Consider the following 22,048-nt stretch of genomic DNA (forward strand, 5'->3'; position numbering starts at 1 on the left):
GACCAGATTATTCAAATGAGATATACTTTGAGACATCTTTCCAACAAAGCTATCCAGTTTTCTTCCAATGTGCTCAGTTGTGAATCAACTGATTGTAATGTTCTTGCGAGCAGAATCAGGATGAATCTCAGTAACTGTTCAACTGCATGTCCATGGTGGTCACGGACTGGTACCTTGCCCCTGAACCTCAGTAACTGTTCCACTGCTCCTTGATGCTGCATGTCCATGGTGGTCACGGACTGGTACCTTGCCCCTGAACCTCATCCTGTTCCACTGCTCCTTGATGCTGCATGTCCATGGTGGTCACGGACTGGTACCTTGCCCCTGAACCTCAGTAACTGTTCCACTGCTCCTTGATGCTGCATGTCCATAGTGGTCACGGATTGGTACCTTGCCCCTGAACCTCATCCTGTTCCACTGCTCCTTGATGCTGCATGTCCATGGTGGTCACGGATTGGTACCTTGCCCCTGCTCTGCTGCGTGTTGACATGGTCCTCCTACCATGCTGACTTTACTTTGTCACCTGGTTAAAGATTTAAAATTTAAACAAAAACCTGCTTGGATACAAAAGCATCACTGACTAACTAACCAGTTCAGAGATGTTAAAGATACTGGCCTATGGCTCTGAACCAAGTAGAGAGTGACCCTTTGTTATGACACATGCCATTGCTTTGTTCTGTACTGATGTTATTATGGTGTTTGTGTTTTTCTGTGTTGAACATCAGTCAACCTCCGCAAACACTAGCCAACTTTGTACCTGGAAAGTGAATCAATGAGCGGCTGAAGTTAATAATAGCAAGTCAATCATTTCATGATGAACTAACGTTAGTGCAGTCTATTGACTTTAGCTATGCGACCCAGACCAATGATTTCCAGACCGATGGTTATTTGTCACTAGTTGCTATAGCCATAAAGGCAAAATTGACTATGGTAAAAATTCATGAGCATTTTTTGGTCATCATTTTAGGTTAGGCATAAGGTTAGTAGTGTGTTTAAGGTTTCGGTCAAGGTTAAAATGTGATTTTAAGAAGATACATTTTAGAAATACACGGGATTTAGCGATGAATTATGACTTTGTGGCTGTGGTAACTAGTGACGAAAAAGTGACGACCCAGACTAACGAGGTAACGCAGAGGATGAAGAGAGGCCCAACTCAGCGGAAAATCTGTCTCTCTCCAGCAGGTGGCGTTTTTTCCTTGTTTCGCCAACCAAGCAAGGAGTTTTTGTATGGTGGTCAATGAGAATGTCGAATTTGATCAACAAAAAATGTATGGCTTATTTGATACGTTTTTGTATTTGTATTTAATAGGGATCCCCATTAGCTGCTGCCTGCTGCAGCTACTTTTCCTGGGGTCCAAACACATTAAGGCATAAAACAATCCAGTCTACACATTACACATGAAACAAAATATAAAACAGTACATCATATAACATTAGTATACCACTACATATCTACAATACAAAATGTATAATAACACCATACAACAATATTACAATGTACGTGTATGTAGAGTGCGTGTACTAGCGTTCGTGTGCATCACAGTACCCACTCTTCCATAAGGTGTATTTTTATTTAAAAACATATGATTGGACTGCTTGCATCAGTTACCTGATGTGGAATAGAGTTCCATGTAGTCATGGCTCTATGTAGTACTGTGCGCCTCCCATAATCTGTTCTGGCCTTGGGGACTGTGAAGAGACCTCTGGTGGTATGTCTTGTGGGGTATGCATGGGTGTCTGAGCTGTGTGCTAGTAGTTTAAACAGACATTTCGGTATATGCAGATTGTCAACACTTCTTAAAAAAACAAGTAGTGATTAAGTCAATCTCTCCTCCACTGAGCCATGTGGACAACGACCCCCATTGTTAGGGCGGAGAGACATGTATCTTGTCAGTGTATCCATAATCTTTGGGTAACATTAGCTAATGCTAGCATAGCTCATATAGATGTTATTAAAACCTGTTAAGGATAGGGGGCAGTATTTTCACGTTCGGATGAAAGACGTGCCCAAATTAAACTGCCTCCTACTCAGACTCAGAAGGTAAGATATGTTATATTATTAGTAGATTTGGATAGAAAACACTCTGACGTTTCTAAAACTGTTTGAATGATGTCTGTGAGTATAACAGAACTCATATGGCAGGCAAAAACCTGAGAAAAATCCAACCAGGAAGTGGGAAATCTGAGAATTGTAGTACTTCTTTTGAATCCCTATCGAAACTACAGTGTCTGTGGGGTCACGTTGCACTTCCTAAGGCTTCCATTGGCTGTCAACAGCCTTTAGAAAGTTGTTTCATCCTTTCCCTGTTACTGGGCAGAGAATAGTAGCTCAGTCAATGAGTGGACTGCCTATGGACAAAGGGCTTGGTTATGCACGAGCCCGCAGCACGCCGTTCCTTCTTTTCCTTCTGGAATGAATACGCTATTGTCCGGTTGGAATATTATCACATTTTTACGGTAAAAATACCCTAAAGATTGACTGTAAACAACGTTTGACATGTTTCTACGAACGGTAATGGAACATTTGGACTTTTTGTGTCTCGATTTACACTCGCGCATTATGCCTTTGGATAGTGATCTGAACGCACGAACAAAACTGAGGTATTTGGACATAAATATGGAGTATTTTGAACAAAACAAACATTTCTTGTGGAAATAGGAGTCCTGGGAGTGCATTCCACCGAAGATCAGCAAAGGTAAGGAATGATTTATAACACTAATTCAGAGTTTTGTTGATGCCAGAACTTGGCAGGTAGCTGTATAGCTTGCATTAATGGTTGAGCTATGTACTCAGAATATTGAACAATGTGCTTTCTCCGTTATTTTGAAATCTGACACAGCGGTTGCATCAAGGAGTAGTGTATCTACAATTCTTTAAATAATTGTTATATATTTTGCCAAAGTTTATGATGAGTATTTCTGTAAATTAATGTGATCATTCACCGGAAGTTTTGGTGGGAATACATTTTCTGAACATCACGCACCAATGTAAAATGCTGTTTTTGGATACAAATATGAACTTGATTGAACAAAACATACATGTATTGTGTAACATTATGTCCTATGAGTGTCATCTGATTAAGATCGTAAAAGGTTAGTGCTTCATTTTAGCTGTATTTTGGGTTTTTGTGACACATCTCCTTGCTTGGAAAATGGCTGTGTGGTTATTGTTTGTCTATGTACTGTCCTAACATAATCTAATGTTTTGCTTTCGCTGTAAAGCCTTTTTGAAATCGGACAATGTGGTTACATTAAGGAGAAGTGTATCTTTAAAATGGTGTAAAATAGTCGTATGTTTGAGAAATTTAAATTATTAGCTGAACGTCCGTCCTCAACAGGTTTTTAAATTACTAATTAGCATTAGCTAGCTAGCTACATGGCTTTGGTAGAACACTAGGAGCGGGCAGCTAAATTAACAAGCTAAATCGCCTATTATTAGCTAGCTAACGTTGAACTAAGCATTTTGGTTGTTAAAAGAAAACAAGTTTAATTTTATAAAGTAAAGATATGACTTAAATCGGTCAGCTAGCTAGCTGTGTTAACTAAAAAGGAAGCAAAATTCACCTTCCCTCTTCCCTCCGTCTGAACTCCGTCCAGTAAGTGGCGGTAAAGGCAATTCAAGGTGTGACATCTGCCTTAAAAACTAACGTTAGATGGAAGAAGACGCCATTTGAACGTTGTTGTTTAGCAAGCAAGTGATTTAACAGACACCGACAATAAATTACAACACAAGAAAGCGCAAGACGGACAGCCAAATCTTCATTTACTCGTTACTACTAGCATTACATTTTGACCGACCCCCTCCCCCCAAAAAACGTTGTTTTCTGAAATAAGTTATCTACCATGGCGTGCGCAGCTACTTTGAAGCGTTCAATGGAGTTTGAGGCCCTTCACAGCCCTCAATCTCCAAAACGGCGAAGGTGCAGCAATCTGCCAGGGACTCCGGTCGCCCCGTCCCCAAAGCGATGCAACCAGCTGTCTGCTACAGGTGACAGTACGATGTCACCCCAATCAACTTGTGGAGGGGAACACAGGCTCACCCCAGGTTAGTCGTTTGCCCGAATTGAGCTGGATGGATGACCATTGTAGCCAGCGTCTATAATAAAATAAGCTATCTATCTAATAATAATTACCCTGTTTTTTAAAGGCTGTAGCTAGTAGGCCTATATTGAAGCAAGACAAGATCATTATGATGTAAAAGGCATACAAATATAATATGTAGTTATTAGCAAACGCTACCCACTAGTCTAAACTCACATGTTTGCCAGAATGAACCCAGCCCTGATTGTAACATGTTTATCCTTGCTAACTTTAGCTAACTATGCAAGTTAGTTTCTAGTTGATGACAACACCTAGGTAGGAAACAGTGGTGGGTGGGAAAAGTACCCAGTGGTCATACTTGAGTAAAAGTAACGATAACTTTAAATAGAAAATGACTCAAGTAAAAGTGAAAGTCACCTTGTAAAATTCTACTTGAGTATATGCCTAAAATGTTTTTACATATCAAAAATCGAATCAAATGTTATTTCTCACATGCGCCTAATACAACAGGTGTAGACCTTACCGTGAAATGCTTACTACAAGCCCTTAACCAACAATGAAGTTAAAGAAATGGAATTAAGAAAATATTTACCAAAAAAAAGTAACACTAACAATGAGGTTAGGGTAAGAGTCAATGTGCGGGGGTACAGGTTAGTCAAGGTAATTTGTACATGTAGGTAGGGGGTAAAGTAACTACGCATGGATAATCAACAGGGAGTAGCAGCAGTGTAAAAACAAAGGGGGTGTCAATGCAAATTGTCCTGGTGGCCTTTTGATTAATTGTTAACAGACACTGCCTAGTAGATACAGTTGAAGTTTACATACACCTTAGCCAAATACATTGAAACTCAGTTTTTCACAATTCCTGACATTTAATCCTAGTAAAAATTCCCTGTTTTAGTTCAGTTAGGATCACCACTTTATTTTAAGACTGTGAAACGTTAGAATTATAGGAGAGTGAATTATTTCAGCTTTTATTTCTTTCCTCACATTCCCAGTGGGTCAGAAGTTTACATACACTCAATTAGTATTTGGTAGCATTGCCTTTAAAACATTTTTAAACTTGGCTCAAAAGTTTTGGGTAGCCTTCCATAAGCTTCCCACAATAAGTTGGGTGAATTTTGGCCCATTCCTCCTGACAGAGCTGGTGTAACGGTTTGTAGGCCTCCTTGGTCGCACACACTTTTTCAGTTCTGCCCACAAATTTTCTATGGGATTGAGGTCAGGGCTTTGTGATGGCCACTCCAATACCTTGACTTTGTTGTCCTTAAGCCATTTTTCCACAACTTTGGAAGTCTGCTTCGGGTCATTGTCCATTTGGAAGACCCATTTGTGACCAAGCTTTAACTTCCTGACTGATGTCTTGAGATGTTGCTTCAATATATCCACATAATTTCCCTCCCTCATGATGCCATCTATTTTGTGAAGTGCACCAGTCCCTCCTGCAGCAAAGCACCCCCACAACATGATGCTGCCACCCCCGTGCTTCATGGTTGGGATGGTGTTCTTCGGCTTTCAAGCCTCCCCCTTTTTCCTCCAAACATAATGATGGTCATTATGGCCAAACAGTTCTATTTTTCTTTCATCAGACCGGAGGACATTTCTCCAAAAAGTACGATCTTTGTCCCCATGTGCAATTGCAAACCGTAGTCTGGCTTTTTTATGGTGATTTTGGAGCAGTGGCTCCTTCCTTGTTGAGCGGCCTTTCAGGTTATGTCGATATAGTACTTGTTTTACTGTGGATATAGATACTTTGGTACAAGGTCCTTTGCTGCTGTTCTGGGATTGATTTGCACCTTTCGCACCAAAGTACGTTCATCTTTAGGATACAGAAAGTGTCTCCTTCCTGAGTGGTATGACAGCTGCGTGTTCCCATGGTGTTTATACTTGCGTACTATTGTTTGTACAGATGAACGTAGTACCTTCAGGCGTTTGGAAATTGCTCCCCAGGATGAACCAGACTTGTGGAGGTCTACAATTTTTTTTTTTAGGTCTTGGCTGATTTCTTTTGATTTTCCCATGATGTCAAGCAAAGAGGCACTGAGTTTGAAGGTAGGCCTTGAAATACACCTCCAATTGACTCAAATGATGTCAATTAGCCTATCAGAAGCTTCTAAAGCCATGACATAATTTTCTGGAATTTTCCAAGCTGTTTAAAGGCATAGTCAACTTAGTGTATGTAAACTTCTGACCCACTGGAATTGTGACACAGTGAATTATAAGTGAAATAATCTCTGTAAACAATTGTTGGAAAAATTACTTATGCACAAAGTAGATGTCCTAACCGACTAGCCAACACTATAGTTTGTTAATAAGAAATTTGTGGAGTGGTTGAAAAACGAGTTTTAGTGACTCAAACCTAAGTGTATGTAAACTTCCGACTTCAACTGTAGGTCCTGGATGGCAGGAAGCTTGGCCCCAGTTATGTACTGGGCAGTACGCACTACCTTCTGTGGCACCTTACCGTCAGATGCCGAGCAGTTGCCATACTAGGCGGTGATGCAACCTGTCAGGATGCTCTCATTGCTGGGCTGTATAACTTTTTGAGGATCTGGGGTCCTAGGCCAAATACCTACATGTTTAAAACAGACCACCATAGTCCCTGTGCCCAAGAAAGCAAAGGTAACCTGCCTAAATGACTACTGCCCCGTAGCACTCACGTCTGTAGTCATGAAGTGCTTTGAAAGGCTGGTCATGGCTCACATCAACACCATCATCCCAGAAACCCTAGACCCACTCCAATTTGCATACCGCCCAAACAGATCCACAGATGATGCAATCTCTATTGCACTCTTCACTGCCCTTTCCCACCTGGACAAATGGAACACCTATGTGAGAATGCTATTCATTGACTACAGCTCAGCGTTCAACACCATAGTGCCCTCAAAGCTCATCACTAAGCTAAGGACCCTGGGACTTAACAACTCCCTCTGCAACTGGATCCTGGACTTTTGATGGGCTGCCCCCAGTTCTACAGCTGCACCATCGAGAGCATCCTGACTGGCTGCATCACTGCCTGGTATGGCAACTGCTCGGCCTCCGACCGCAAGGCACTACAGAGGGTAGTACGAACGGTCCAGTTTTTTTGTCCTCACTATTATTCTACAATGTAGAAAATAGTACAAATAAAGAAAAACCCAGAAATGAGTAGGTGTGTCAACTTTTGACTGGTACTGTACATATGGTCACTGTAGGGACGACGACGACATCGTCAATGCACTTATTGATGAAGCCGGTGACTGAGGTGGTATACTCCTCAATGCTATTGGATGAATCCCGGAACATATTCCAATCTGTGCTAGCAAAACAGTACTACAGCGTAGCATCCACCTCATCTGGCCACTTCCGTATTGAGCGAGTCACTGGTGTTTTCTGCTTTAGCTTGTAAGCAGAAAATACAGAAGTACTTTACACCACTGCTAGGAAGTCATTTATACATCCATCCACCTACCATATTGAAAATATGATGGGTTGATTAGTTGCATGCATGTGTGACCATGTTTTATCACACAACCGAGAGACATGTGGGAGGCCTGGGTTATTGGAATGAGGAAACACTCATTCCAGGATACGCCAATCATGTTAAGATGACGTTTGCTGTTTCTCATCTCCACAGAGCAGATTGTCCAGAATCTTAGGCAAGAATACAGCCGCTATCAGAGGAGGCGGCAGCTTGAGGGGGCCTTCAACCAGAGCCAGTCCCAGAGTCTAAGTGATGGCCCAGGCCAAAGCCCTGGCTTCATGGCACCAAGCGCCCAACCAGGTGTGTTTTCATGCACTCCCACCAAGCTGAAGGAGATGCTGTCAGCATCTGATGGCAAATAAATGATTGTAAGGATGAATAACATACACACTGTGCTGTCTCTCTCTGTAGGGATGAATAACACACACACTGTGCTGTCTCTCTCTGTAGGGATGAATAACACACACACTGTGCTGTCTCTCTCTGTAGGGATGAATAACACACACACTGTGCTGTCTCTCTCTGTAGGGATGAATAACACACACACTGTGCTGTCTCTCACTGTAGGGATGAATAACACACACACTGTGCTGTCTCTGTAGGGATGAATAACACACACACACACTGTGCTGTCTCTCTCTGTAGGGATGAATAACACACACTGTGCTGTCTCTCACTGTAGGGATGAATAACACACACACTGTGCTGTCTCTCACTGTAGGGATGAATAACACACACACTGTGCTGTCTCTCTCTGTAGGGATGAATAACACACACACACTGTGCTGTCTCTCTCTGTAGGGATGAATAACACACACACTGTGCTGTCTCTCACTGTAGGGATGAATAACACACACACTGTGCTGTCTCTCACTGTAGGGATGAATAACACACACACACTGTGCTGTCTCTCTCTGTAGGGATGAATAACACACACACACTGTGCTGTCTCTCTGTAGGGATGAATAACACACACACACTGTGCTGTCTCTCTGTAGGGATGAATAACACACACACACTGTGCTGTCTCTCACTGTAGGGATGAATAACACACACACTGTGCTGTCTCTCACTGTAGGGATGAATAACACACACACTGTGCTGTCTCTCTCTGTAGGGATGAATAACACACACACACACTGTGCTGTCTCACTGTAGGGATGAATAACACACACCTGTGCTGTCTCTCTGTAGGGATGAATAACACACACACTGTGCTGTCTCTCTGTAGGGATGAATAACACACACACACTGTGCTGTCTCTCTGTAGGGAGGAATAACACACACACTGTGCTGTCTCTGTAGGGATGAATAACACACACACTGTGCTGTCTCTCACTGTAGGGATGAATAACACACACACTGTGCTGTCTCACTGTAGGGATGAATAACACACACACACTGTGCTGTCTCTCACTGTAGGGAGGAATAACACACACACACTGTGCTGTCTCTGTAGGGATGAATAACACACACGCACTGTGCTGTCTTGTTTTTGGTGTGGGGAATAAGAGCCACCAGAGTTAATTTGTTAAGAAAAGAGGACTCACGATTACCTGCTTCTGCATGTGTTTATTCTAGCTGTTTCAACATCCATCCATAGGGCACCCTATTCCTGATGTAGCGCCCAGGTCAAAAGTAGTCCACAATAAAAGGAATAGGGTGCCATTTGGGATTTTGCATGTGCAGTTGTCGGGCCAAAGATCATTCCTTGTCATGTTATGGTTTCTCCAGGGTCTTCTGTGAAGAGGGACCAGCCCTGTTTCACACTGCACCAGGTTGGCTCTCTGTGTGAACGGATTCTCAAGGACCATGACGAGAACATCCGTGAAGAGTATGAGCAAATCCTAAACACTAAACTGGCAGGTATACTGAGTGACTTCCTCTTTACAGATATGAGCCAGGATTCATGAAGCATCTGAGTAGGAGTGCTGATCTAGGATCAGTTTCACCTTTTAGACCATAATTAATCAGATTACATAAGGGGCAGGGGGGACCTGAATCCAGATCGGCTCTCCTACTCTTAAAGGCTTTAGGAATACGGGCCCAGATTGACATCTCATGGTCAGACAGCTCAGTTTAATACTTTTGATTCCATAGATAATTTGATGTTTTTGGTTCCTTCCCAGAACAATATGAATCGTTTGTGAAGTTCACACATGACCAGATCATGAGACAATATGGCGCCAGACCCTCCAGCTGTGAGTTCCAACGTTATCCTAACAGGTTAACTTTTATCCTCATGTTTCTGCAGGGCCTGTTTTTAATCAACATGTTCTTATTTTTCAGATGTCTCATGAACTATCTTAAATAGGAAGTTACCTGCTCTCACGTCTAGACTGCTGCTCGCCTGTCTCCATGTTTTTCTTCACTACTTCAGTGCTATGATTTTCTTTGACTTTTAACACTCAATGTTCTGAGTTGTACTTGTGGGTGTGCTCTTTTTTGTGAGATGGATGGTTGACTTTCCTTTTTCAGTGCTGTAGAAAGCTGGGCTGATGTGACTTCTATTTAACCTCCCAAACTCACTGCTGCAGCATGAATCCTCACTTTTCACCAACCATACTTGAAAATGTGGTTCTCTTTTTAATTTTTACAAATTAAAGTTATTTGCCATTTTCTGCTTTATCTAAACTGTATTTGATGTTATACAGGAGTACTTCAGTGTACTACTTCAGTGTACTACAGACAGTCAATTGTAGTTTTGCTTTTCTTGAAACATTTTTTGTACATGGCTGATTCCCTTGTCTTGTATATTTCAATTGATCTACCCTTTCCAGAAACTGATAATGTCAACCCCATGAGAATCTGTTTGGAATTTGCAGGGTTCTTGTTCAGACATTTTACCTGATTATGCTGCAATTGAGATTCCAGCAAAGCATGTGTCTTTATACTAAGCTCTTTATAAAATATGCAGGCTATTACTCCCAAGAATACCATGAATGGAAGGGCTCATTTGTTGACTGGTTAAGATCCTTTTTACAGGGATAGACTATGGTTGAGGCTTTGTTTCATTTGAGAATGAAATGTGGGAAACTGCACTATCCTCTCTTGGTTTGGAATAAAACACCCCTCAAGAAAAAGGACTGCGGCCAGAGTATAACTGCAGTTATTCTGAAATTACTGTGTCCAAAATACCCACAGTTGACTGCAGTTTCAAAACGGCAGTCCTTTTTAAAAAAATTTTTGTAAGGGGGCTGTATAGACTTGATTCTGTTATCTATATTACTTGGGCCCTTGAGAGATTTGTAAGGGAACCACACTCATTGTAGTGGCCTTCTCAAAGTTTTGAATCTGTAGCTGGTCCCCTGTACTCTCTTTTTTTGTATATTCATTTTATTGAATGTTCTGCATATGATTTATAAACTCTTAATGTACTACTTGATATCCCTATTAAATGAGTAGTTTTGGGGGTATTAGTTAGGCGATCCTATAATACTGGTGTGTTCTGTAAAGCCTGTGATTAGGACTGGAGGGGTTATGTAGTCCTTTTACATCGTACTACTGAATACAGTGAATGTATGTCTTTAACGGACGGCTTTGGGTTGAAACAACACTGATTTTCATCATTCAAGCATGAGCTAATGTTCATCTATACAAGCTATATACATAGGGTGCAAGCTTACCATTAGGAAGTGCCATTAAATGCATCATGAAATATGACCATTTCTTTAAACAGACGAAGACTTGATTCTCTAATTGTGTGGTTGTGGATTGAGTTCTACAAGATCTTACTATGAACTTTTAATCAAAAATACCCAATCATTTTTTTTATTGTCCTACATGTAACAATGTGTTCTTTTGAGCTCAGTTTTGCTGTACACAATTATAACATTGTTGAATAAAGCCTTGATTTGAAGGGAATCATTTTGAATGTAGTTCTTGTGAGTTAAATTAGAGGACATTAAGCCTAATACGAGTCGGCACAAGTGTTACATTTGTAGCAAATGAAAATAGTGTACCAGGGGACAGCATTGATGTAGCATTTTGAACAGAATAAACAAAACATTTCATAACTATGGAGAATATCAGTCCATGAAACACAGTACCAGAAATACTTTAAAGATTTCTAGTATCGAAAGGGTCCAATATATTCAATGTACTGTCGAAGTACACAATTATGATTGCTAGAAACTACTCAAGCTACTCAAGAACAACTGGTATGGGAGGGAGAATTCCATTTCCTCTGGCTTCACAATTAAACCAACAACAAACCTGGTCTCATAGCATTTTGCATTATTCTTTATCTAAATCCGAGATACTCCATTTAGTATGATATGTTACGTTTTGTATGGTATGTATTAATGTGGATGTCCATCCATTTCGTATGATATGCTATGAATTCAAATTTGTTGTGGCTAACATTAGCTGTGTTAGGGTTAAGGTTAGGAGTTAGAGTAAGGGTTAGCTAGCATGCTAAGTAGTTAAAGGGTTAGGGAAAGTGTTAGCTAGCATGCTAAGTAGTTAAAGGGTTAGGGCAAGGGTTAGCTAGCATGCTAAGTAGTTAAAGGGTTAGGGAAAGTGTTAGCTAGCATGCTAAGTAGTTAAAGGGTTAGGGCAAGGGTTAGCTAGCATGCTAAGTAGTTAAAGGGTTAGGGAAAGTGTTAGCTAGCATGCTAAGTAGTTGCAAAATAGCTAAAAAGTAGACGCTCGTTTATATGCCCACCCATCTTTCGTTTTTGCCTTAAGTAACCATACCAAATGTAACATCGTATGTCGATTAAGGCAGCCCTCTGCCACTCTCTGATTCAGAGGGGTTGCGGAAGACACATTTCAGTTGAATGCATTCAGTTGTACAACTGACTAGGTATCCCCCTTTCCCTAATTTCAATGTCCCAAATTGACAAACTGTGAATACTTATGTAAATGCTTACGTAAATGAGATTTTTCATTAAATTTGCCAAATGTTTTCACTTTGTCATTATGGGTGTATCGTGTGTAGATGGGTGAGACAAAAAATTCATTAACTCCTTTTTGAATTCAGGCTGCAACACAACAAAATGTTGAATGAGTCAAGGAGTATGAATACATTCTGAAGGCACTGTAGCTCCAGTCTCCACCAATCACAATGATGTTTGACCAGTTTCTGTTTTAGCCAACTCCAATGCCGCTATATGAGAATGACAATAGTAGAGAAAGCTCAAACAGCCAGTGACATCCTGACAGACTTCATGGACAGCAACTACAAATAGTAATTTGACTTTATTGACTTTAGTAACAAATAGAGCAAGCATTAAGGAATTATGAATTAGACGCTACATGTTTCATAACTCAACAAGGGTGTCCCAACTTCATTGAAACTCAACAAGGGCCTGGATTAGCTGGTTCAACTAGTACTCCTTGGCTGGTTCAACTAGTACTCCTAGGGCACAGGCCACAGTAAACAAAACCAAGGATGCGTCCAAAATGGCACCCTATTCCTTTTATGACCAGGGCCCATCGGTCAAAAGTACTGCACTATATAGGGAATGTGGTGCCATTTGGGATGCAAACCTAACCTTCTAACAAGCCATAGCTATTGATTTCCTGTAAATTGAATAAAAAGCATGCAATAGCTGGGGGGGATCAACTTAATTAGATTCACAGGGAGTCATCCATGTATAAAATCGGACATGACCGATTGATCTCCAGTACGGCGAAAAAGCACTGATCGAAAAGTATAGTGTACCATGGTGGAAGCACTCTAGACTCTCATATCATTTAACATGGCATGCATTCACTTTGACTTGTATTTGTATATGTGAAGAGCAACTGAATCTAGGCCCCCGAATCCCTTGAATCAGGAAGTGAACACGGAATGACAGTGAGATTGCAACAAGAAGTATTTCAAGCCAGAGGCCTCATTTATAAAATGTGCTTTGTTTTTACACTCACATTTTAGCATACAATCATTTCTTACAATGAGAGGAAACAACATTTATAAAAGTTAAAATCCCAATGTTGGCGTGGAGTAGTACAGGTGTAGTATAGTAGGTTGATTGGGCTCAAGGTCATGGCAGAGGGCATAGAGACCAATAGTGATGACAGAAGGGTCAGTATTAACAAAACTACAGGCAAAACTATAGGCAATTATTGGACAGGGTTTATTGAGTTCAGCGATATAGCTGCTTAATGACTCAGAATATCCCTTTCATTGGAAGTGCCAAATAGCCAGCTGCTTGTGAACAGATTTAGCAATAATCTGACATTGCATATCAGAACAAGGTAAGAGAAATTATATTTGGATTAATATGGACAATTTTGTAACAGTTTATTTACAGCCAAGATAATTAGACGACAGACAATCCATTCCTGCGTGTCTTTTGGACAGGATTGTAACCTGCAGCTTTGAAATCTCCATGGCTATGCCTTCGTTTACACAAGCAGCCAAATTCTGATGTTTTTGCCAAATTATTGGGAAAAGACGTGATTTGATTGGTCAAAAGACCAATCATTTTTGGGGAAAAAAAATCTAAATTGGTCTGTGTAAATGCATCTATTGTGCCAGTTTTGTGGCGTTAAAACTGTGTTTAAGAACAGTGCTAAGGAACAATCTACCGTTATGTATAAGGAAAACATATTGCATAATATATGGTACTAATAACTGATACAGAGTATTATTTCATCTGTTGTAGGTTTCAAAGGTTCATTCCAAAAGGCCAAAGGTTATTGATTGACGGTGTGTGGTTATCAATGATGAATAACTTATCATGGCCCATGGATAAATAAAAGAAAATTAGCTTTCCTATTCAGTCCGTCTCACTATGAAACATCAAGAAATTCACACATTCTGCAATTGATTACCGACAGTAGTTAATTGAGATTTGAGTTTGATCCAACTGTCATTCTCCAAATTGAGTAATTCGGTAACACAATTCTGACGCATGAATACAGTGACTTGATGAAAAATGGGAATGAATAGTTTCCTAATTGTTTTGTACTTATTCCCAAAGTAGACACCACTTAGTAACCACTGGCAGGCATATCAATCCACTTCAGATATATTTGACCTAATAGATTTTTACTTTAACTGCTGGCTCCCCGTTGAGATGCACTCAGAGCCACTGGGGCAAAAAGGGGGTAAGCCAGTGCTCTGGCTCAGTGTCTGTGTATCAGACAGACCACATCATATTCCACTACAGGCATCACAGGGTAGAGCGCCACCGAGGGTCACAGGGTTTTGAGGTCCTCTGAGAGCAGCCACAAATAGACAAACGATTGAATATTTTGGCGGTCCCCTATTACCCGATGACCTGCAGGGCACCCCACCACCGGCAGTCCGTTCATACTGCTGCAAGGTAAATGACAACTAATAGTAGAATTGATTTCTCTTGGCAGGCTATATAGTTCTCACCAACCCAGGCCAACGGGCTGCTTTTTGTTTCATTTTCATTTAATCAGCTGTGGAGTTCTGGGCTGGGTATCCTATGGTTTACTAAGAAGATAAGGAGATTGACAATGAGCACAGGATTGTATCAAACGTCCAAATATTTTGTTCTAAAATGTCTGTTTATGTACATATGATTTCCCCAATGAAAGGTAAGTTTACTTATGTGATTTTAGATTGAGTTTTAACTTATTTTTCCCACCAGAGGCCTCCTGATTTAAACTCACAAAGACCACTGCATTCTGATTCATATCATTTGCATATTGTGGGGGATGATAATTTTTTTCTGTAACTGGTCAATTATTATTTCAGTTGATATTGTATTACCTAATGATCATTCAATTAGGACTAATGGTTATCATTAGTCCTTGATTAGCAAGTGATATTATAATGATTATTAAAGAGACAAAATCAGCAGTTGAAACAATAACAAAGTTAGGAGTAAAAGAAGCTTATATTTGGGGTTCTGACAGGGTACGAGAGTTGAACTAAGCTCATGAGGAATTTCTAAGTTATATTCTTAAAGAATCAATGGGTACATATCCTTAATTTAGAAATCCCAAATGGATGTAGGAATGGCAGATTGCCCCTTTTTATATCATCATCATCATCAATTCTGCTTTATAATAAACATTGTTTGTCCATGTATTATTATTGACTTCACTATACACTTCATCTTGACATTCCTTTTTGCATATGTTCTGCTTTTTAACATATAATTTTCCCCATTAATTAGCAAAACCCGCGTGAAGATGGGAGATTGGAACTTCCTGGGTGGGATCTTGGAGGAAGTGCATATCCACTCCACCATGGTGGGAAAGATCTGGCTGACCATCCTGTTCATCTTCCGGATGCTGGTGCTTGGCGTCGCTGCAGAGGACGTGTGGAACGACGAGCAGACCGACTTCATCTGCAACACCGAACAGCCAGGGTGCCGCAACGTGTGCTACGACCGAGCCTTCCCCATCTCTCTCATCCGCTACTGGGTGCTGCAGGTCATCTTCGTCTCCTCACCCTCTCTGGTTTACATGGGCCACGCCATCTACCAGCTGCGAGCTCTGGAGAAGACGCGCCACACTAACAGGGCAGCATTGCGTCGGGAGCTGGAGGCAGTGGCCGTGGAGCTGATCGAGGTGCGGAGACGTATCGAGAGGGAGATGAGACAGCTAGATCTGGGGAAGCTCAATAAGGCCCCGCTGAGAGGGTCCCTGCTACAGACCTATGTGGCCCACATCGTCACCCGCTCTGTGGTGGAGGTGGGCTTCATGATGGGCCAGTACCTCCTCTACGGCCATCACCTGGACACTTTGTTTAAGTGCGAGAGGGAGCCGTGCCCAAACGTGGTGGACTGCTTTGTCTCCAGGCCCACGGAGAAGACTGTCTTCATGATGTTCATGCAGGGCATCGCTGCCGTCTCCCTCTTCCTCAGCCTGTTGGAGATCACGCACCTGAGCTACAGGAAGCTCAAGAAGGGCATCCTGGCCTACCACCCACACCTGAAGGATGACTACTACCATAGCAAATCGGAAAGAAACTCTGACGTCAAACAAGTTAACATGGGGGGAACCTCTGGGGACTGCAAGCCTGTTATCCCCAGCGGACCCAGTGGGTACACACTCCTGATAGAGAAACAGGGCAACGGACCGACGCATTCCCTCCTCAATGCCTCCTCTGCCTTTGTTCCTATTCAGGTGGACCCTGGTATCAAGCCATGTACAGACAGTCACAATAAAGCCAGTAAGGAGGCACTGCCAAGTCCTGAGCACAACAGCAACTCAAAGAACACCAACCGTGAGACGACACGCTCTGCCCTTGTGGACAAGAAGGATGAGCCAGAGGACCTTGTCGTGCATCCTCTTCCCCACCATGTAGATCCTCTTACCCACCACATGGACTTCACAGGGTCACGGGGCTCTGAGTACCCCACCCTACCCGTGCTACCCTTGATGGATGCCTCCTCATGCCCGACCCTTTCGGTCATTGCAAGAAAACCACGGAGGGTCAGTGCCCCCTGGAACTGTTCCACTGTGGTGGAGGGGAATGGCTCAGACAGTGGGGACTCCTTCCCTGGGACTATAAGCATGAAGCCACGCTGTAGCTTTGCTGCCAGCCGAGCCAGGGCCTTCTCTAAGCCGGACACCAAGAGACTGAGCAGGCCCCAGAGCCAGGACTCAATAGGAGAACTGAGCTCAGTGTCTCGGCACAGCCGCGATGGCAACAGCCCTCCCGTCTGCTCTCCCAACCGCCGAATGTCACCGGCAAGTAACGGCAGCAGCAGGCGAGCTCCAGGCGACCTGCAGATCTAAGGTTTATTACCTTATCTCATCATGTCACAAGAAACTGTTACGACGTTAGTGCTCCCGAGTGGCGCAGCTGTCATTACAGACCCTGGTTTGATTCCACGCTGTATCACAACAAGCCGTGATTGGGAGTCCCGTAGGGTGGCACACAATTGGCCCAGCGTTGTCCGTGTTAGGGGAAGGTTTGGCTGGGGTAGGCCGTCATTGTAAATAAGAATTTTTTCTTAACTGACTTGCCTATTTAAATAAAGGTTAAATGAAAAAAATAGGCTATGCTTCAGGGTATACTGTTACGGTGTTAGCTAAGGTGTGCCCTGAAGTGTAACCTAAGAAATTATAATTTTCCATAGATTTGCAGTTCTTGAGACAGTGATGTTTTTCTGTCAGTGAAGTTGAGTACACAGTATTAACGTTAAGATAAACTACTCTGGGCCCAGGCCACAATGCATTTAGTCAGAGTCTGTTTTATGCACCAAGTTTGCACCTGTTATTTTCAGAAGACAAAAAGCAAAGCAGAATTTTGCAATGGAAAACGCTTAGTAAATCTAGATAAAAGACAACAGACATTGTTGACAGGTCTGTTTTAGTTTGAAGGACTTTCATTGCATTGCGTGCATATAAATGCAAGGCTTACAGCAATGAACCAAGAGCAATGGAAAGCAGAATCAGAAAATCTATATCCTTTAGGCTGTAATTCGCAATTACGTAACCCAAAACTCAATCAATGATATTCATTAGAAAGAATGTGTTAACAAGGAAAAAGTTTCAAAGCATGATTTCCTCAATATTGTATTTAAGGTATTGTACTTTTAAAAAGCACAATAACGAAGTGAATTTGACTTTGCAAGTTAAATTGGTGGCTGGAGTTCACTAGCTACCAATCTAATCAGAGGACATTTTCCCAGTGACATGACAACAATCTATTTTAGTATCAGTCCAGTTGACAGTTTCTTTGCTCATGATATAGGCTACTGGCCAACTTTATTTCAACTATCCAACTAATAACAAAGCAACAGCTTATTTCAGTTCAACTATAATTGAACTACTATAACAACAATGTAGTATTTGGATAAACAAGTTACATAATATTTTCAACTTGTTCTGTTTTCTTTCAGGTCGGGATACTGCAGATGTCCTCCATCCTGAAAAAGCATTGATATTATTGTGGCACAAAGCCCACTAATCATTTGACAAAGTAAATGATACATTTTGATTGGGAGGAAATGGGACTGATTTTGTACAGGCCTATTGCTTAAATGAAATTGTACTTTATTTTTACTGAACACTACATCATACATTGATTTGTATATTCACAATTGTATAATTTTACTTGATAAAATAAAGTACTAATATTCTTGAATTACTAATGAGATGATATTTTAACATAATTAGTTTACCAAGATATAAAAATATAAATCCTAAACAGCAACAGGCAAGAACATTGGCTTTGAATGCTAACCCCATACTGGACCAGAAGTAGTAGGCCTGTTGTCACGGTGACCCTGTGTGTGTAGCATTTAAATGAATAGGCAAGGATCAGTTGGGAATTTCATCTAGAGATACATCAACACAATAACTTTGCATGAGGAATATTTGCTGAAAAGTGTTTATTGACTTAATTGGAGAGAAATAGTTGACACTTTAGATTGAACAAGTGTCTGTACACAGAAAATACTACTTAACAAAAATACATTGCTTTTGTAATTAACAGTTCTTCCATCCTTGGGTATAGTGTCATATAATACTACTAAGAAATAATAGCTTTAGAAGTGCCTTTTTTTCTCTCAAAACAGTGGACAGAAAGAACAATTCAACTAACTCCGCTACTCTGCTGCTCCATCCTCGGGTGCTGGTTCATACTGCAGAAGCTGTAAAACAAGGTAGAAAAAGTCTGGTATTTGCAGCGTACCGAGATTAGATATTTTTGGGGTATTTGGGGGTGGTTTCCCCGGATACAGATTAAGCCTATTTCTGGGCTAAAAAACAAGATCAATGGAGAATCTAAACTTAATCTGGGTCCGGGAAACAAACACTTGAATTTAGGAAAAATGTTCAATTCTCTCTGACCCTGTTTCGGAGGTCTTTGTTTTCCTCCATGAGCAGATCCCACTTCTGCTGTAGCTCAGTTAGTTCCAGACGAAGGGCCTCCGCATCTGCTGGCTCAGCACCAGCCACACCAAGGTGATGCTTTAGAAAGCTAGGGTTTAGGTGAAGGCTAGTCTAAACTCTTGTTGTTGTTGTTGATAGCTACAGTGAACGAGAAGCGATTGAGGAGATAGAGGAGAGCTGCTGGTGCATAGAATGGAGAGCTGCTGGTGCATAGAATGTAAAGTGGCATAATCAGGGTTTGAACCCATATCACCAGACCGGTCCGGGGGGGCAGCACCATCACTCCGGCCAGCCACTGCACACCCTAAACTCTCTTTAAAAAGGCCCAGTGCAGTCAAAAATGTGATTTTCCTGTGTTTCATATATTTCCACACTATGAGGTTGGCATAATGCTGTGAACTTGTGAGAATTATGATAATGCCCTTTTCGTGTAAGAGCTGTTTGAAAAGGCCACCTGAAATGTCAGCCTGTTTTGGTGGGATGGAGTTTTGGCCTGCCTGGTGACATCACCAGATGGTAAATTAGCTAATAGACCAATAAGAAAAAGAGCCTTTAAAAGACGTCACATGAACAAAGACACTTTTAGACGAGGATGTTGTAATTTACACAAAGTCAACGCCTGATCGTTTTGCACCAGGGGGCCAGTAGTCATCAGCTTTCGGGCGATGTATTTTCTCTGCCCAACGCCATGAGTGACTACCTGAATCAGCAAGCGACATCTGCATCAACGGGATCAGTAGAGACGGTGGTCATGGTTGTTGTCATCATATTGGAATATTAATCAAACCAAGACAAAAGGATACTCCAAAGCATTATTAGGTTTATCTGTCTCCTCGTACAGGGCGACCAACACTGCAAACAGCAATACAATTGTTATGGATATTGGTGGTGATATGCGGGTCAAAGTTTTGTTATAGATCAGGGGTGTCAAACAGGTTTTGCCCTGGGGGCCGCATTCGTTCTTCAACAAGGTCTGGAGGGCCTCACTGAATATGAGTTATATATCCTCACCGTGAAAAATAGCAAAAAAAAATAGTAATTATCGCTGTTTGTATTTGATGCTTTCTGACTGTCTAGTTTTCATTTCGGTGATTATAGCAAGCTGGACAAAGTCAAGAAACTGTATGAATGTAGGTGGATTAAAATGTATACACAGTTTTGATTAGTTTTTTGGTGTATTTTTGTCATGGGCGGTAGGTAGCCTAGCGGTTAAAGGGAAAACATTGTTCATGTCTACTTCATTGTTTTTTTACTACAAAACATAGAAATACGCCATTTTCACATATGTTAATGTTGAGGTGGTGCTGGAGATTATGAATGAGAAAGATATGTTTTTCAATTACATCAACCAATTTGCCTACTAATAATTGGTCAAAATCACCCCATACACACCGATGATGTCATTGTAAACACTCATCTACCTTTTTCACATATGTTGATGTCGGGGTAGTGCTGGAGTACCTATGATGTTGAACATTTTTGAAGTTTCCCTTTAAGAGCATTCGACCAGTAACCAAATGGTCACTGGTTCGAATCCCTGAGCCGACTACGTAACAAACCTGTCGATGTGCCCTTGAGCAAGGCACTTAACCCTAATTGCTCCTGGAAGTTGATCTGGATAAGATTTTATGCTAAATGACTAAAATGTCAATCTAAAATGTTAAAGTGTATTGAGTTTTTTTGTAACTCAAATCACGTACGGGCCATATTGGACACCCTCGCCTATGTTTGACACCCCTGCTATAGACTATGCAAGTGGTTAGGATTTGGAATCAAAATGATGAACATGAGGTACAAAATCAAAGTATACCGCATGAGAAACGTTAGACTTTATGCATTTTAAAGAAACTTTGCCAGTAATGTTCTTCAATTTCTGAAAGAGGCCTACCATTGGTGAGACTGTCAAGAACTCCAGCTTTTTCTAGATACCTTCGAAATTGTTCTCTCTTGGACTCTGAAGCCTGTGAAATAAACAACGATGAGAAGAATCAAAAGACTAACAAAACATTTTTGCATAAAGCTGTAACTAGATAACTCTACTTCAGTTTCTTTTGAAAGTTTCCAGGCAGGTAAGCAGAATTTAAAAAAATATGCCTGGTTAACCATAAACTTTGAAAACGAATTGTTTAACTGGCACAACCATACTGCTGATTCCAATTAATGAGAGCTACCCAAGATACAAAGTAATCAATGAATGCAGTTAGTTAGCTAACTTAGTTACAAAGTAACAAGTGAAAACATAGGACATGAAAGAAATATCTTCAAACCACTCGTGTTTGAAGTTCATTAAAGAAAAGTTTCGTATACTTACTCTGTAATGGGCCATTATTGCGAACAGATATGTAGCGTTATGATGATTAACGTTAGTAAATTAGCTAGCTATCAAGTCAACAGCCGACAAGACCTAGAGCCTCTGACTGCCACAAAGCAATTCCTCCCTCAGTGGTCCGGTTGCTATAACGACAAAACGACAACAACAATAATTAGCTGAACTGTGAATTATGGGATAAAATGTCAATGATTGATGATAATGATGGACTTTTCTTTACTCTGTCGGTTACTTCACTTAACTTCACTATTTGTTATTGAAATAAATGAAACTGAAACTGAGCTACTTGTGTAAAGGCATTAGGCAAAACCCCTAGCTATATATTTGGCGCCATCTCATGGCCATGTAGTGAAACAAGCGTTTAGCTGGAGAACCAATGAGATTGAGGGAGGAATTAGACGAAACAGGCAAATTAACAGTTGTCACTAGTTACCACAGCC

At 41.2% G+C, this 22,048-nt stretch overlaps 3 protein-coding genes across 5 annotated transcripts; 2 read left to right on the forward strand and 1 right to left on the reverse strand.

Annotated features, from left to right (window-relative positions):
* Nucleotides 1–3,783: 3,783 nt before the first annotated feature.
* Nucleotides 3,784–9,863, forward strand: LOC100379101 (akirin 1(2a)). Its single transcript, NM_001172484.1, is given in 5 exon segments — nucleotides 3,784–4,045; nucleotides 7,658–7,804; nucleotides 9,239–9,370; nucleotides 9,634–9,705; nucleotides 9,794–9,863. Coding segments are annotated over 5 exon segments (564 nt in total). The 5' UTR covers nucleotides 3,784–3,843; the 3' UTR covers nucleotides 9,805–9,863.
* A 5,759-nt stretch (nucleotides 9,864–15,622) lies between these two features.
* LOC106589002 (gap junction alpha-9 protein) lies at nucleotides 15,623–17,330 on the forward strand. Its single transcript, XM_014178619.2, has one exon. The coding sequence runs from the start codon at nucleotides 15,623–15,625 to the stop codon at nucleotides 17,174–17,176; it is 1,554 nt and encodes a 517-aa protein (XP_014034094.1). The 3' UTR covers nucleotides 17,177–17,330.
* A 1,430-nt stretch (nucleotides 17,331–18,760) lies between these two features.
* LOC106589014 (c-Myc-binding protein) lies at nucleotides 18,761–21,940 on the reverse strand. Of its 3 annotated transcripts, none has more exons than XM_014178639.2 (6): nucleotides 21,841–21,940; nucleotides 21,591–21,733; nucleotides 21,168–21,240; nucleotides 20,083–20,131; nucleotides 19,238–19,367; nucleotides 18,761–19,038 (listed from the first exon to the last, which is right to left on the reverse strand). In XM_014178639.2, exons 2-6 carry the CDS (start codon nucleotides 21,603–21,605, stop codon nucleotides 18,994–18,996), a joined length of 312 nt encoding a protein of 103 aa, XP_014034114.1. In that variant the 5' UTR covers nucleotides 21,606–21,733; nucleotides 21,841–21,940; the 3' UTR covers nucleotides 18,761–18,993. The 3 variants fall into 3 exon arrangements, with proteins under 3 accessions (XP_014034114.1, XP_014034116.1, XP_014034115.1); XM_014178641.2 differs by having other exon boundaries at nucleotides 21,829–21,933; XM_014178640.2 differs by having other exon boundaries at nucleotides 21,591–21,911.
* Nucleotides 21,941–22,048: the final 108 nt, after the last annotated feature.

Source organism: Salmo salar, chromosome ssa27, assembly GCF_905237065.1.
Source record: "Salmo salar chromosome ssa27, Ssal_v3.1, whole genome shotgun sequence".
In the NCBI taxonomy this organism is placed as follows: Eukaryota; Metazoa; Chordata; class Actinopteri; order Salmoniformes; family Salmonidae; genus Salmo; species Salmo salar.

Bases quoted from the DNA above. Each gene is read 5' to 3' on its own strand.
- LOC106589002 (XM_014178619.2), top strand. From the start codon at position 15,623: ATGGGAGATTGGAACTTCCTGGGTGGGATCTTGGAGGAAGTGCATATC.
- LOC106589014 (XM_014178639.2), bottom strand. The intron at 20,132-21,167 runs GTAGGCCTCTTT...TGCTGTTTGCAG, and splicing joins TCTTGACAGTCTCACCAATG to TGTTGGTCGCCCTGTACGAG. The intron at 19,368-20,082 runs GTATCCTTTTGT...CCTAAACCCTAG, and splicing joins AAACCTAATAATGCTTTGGA to CTTTCTAAAGCATCACCTTG.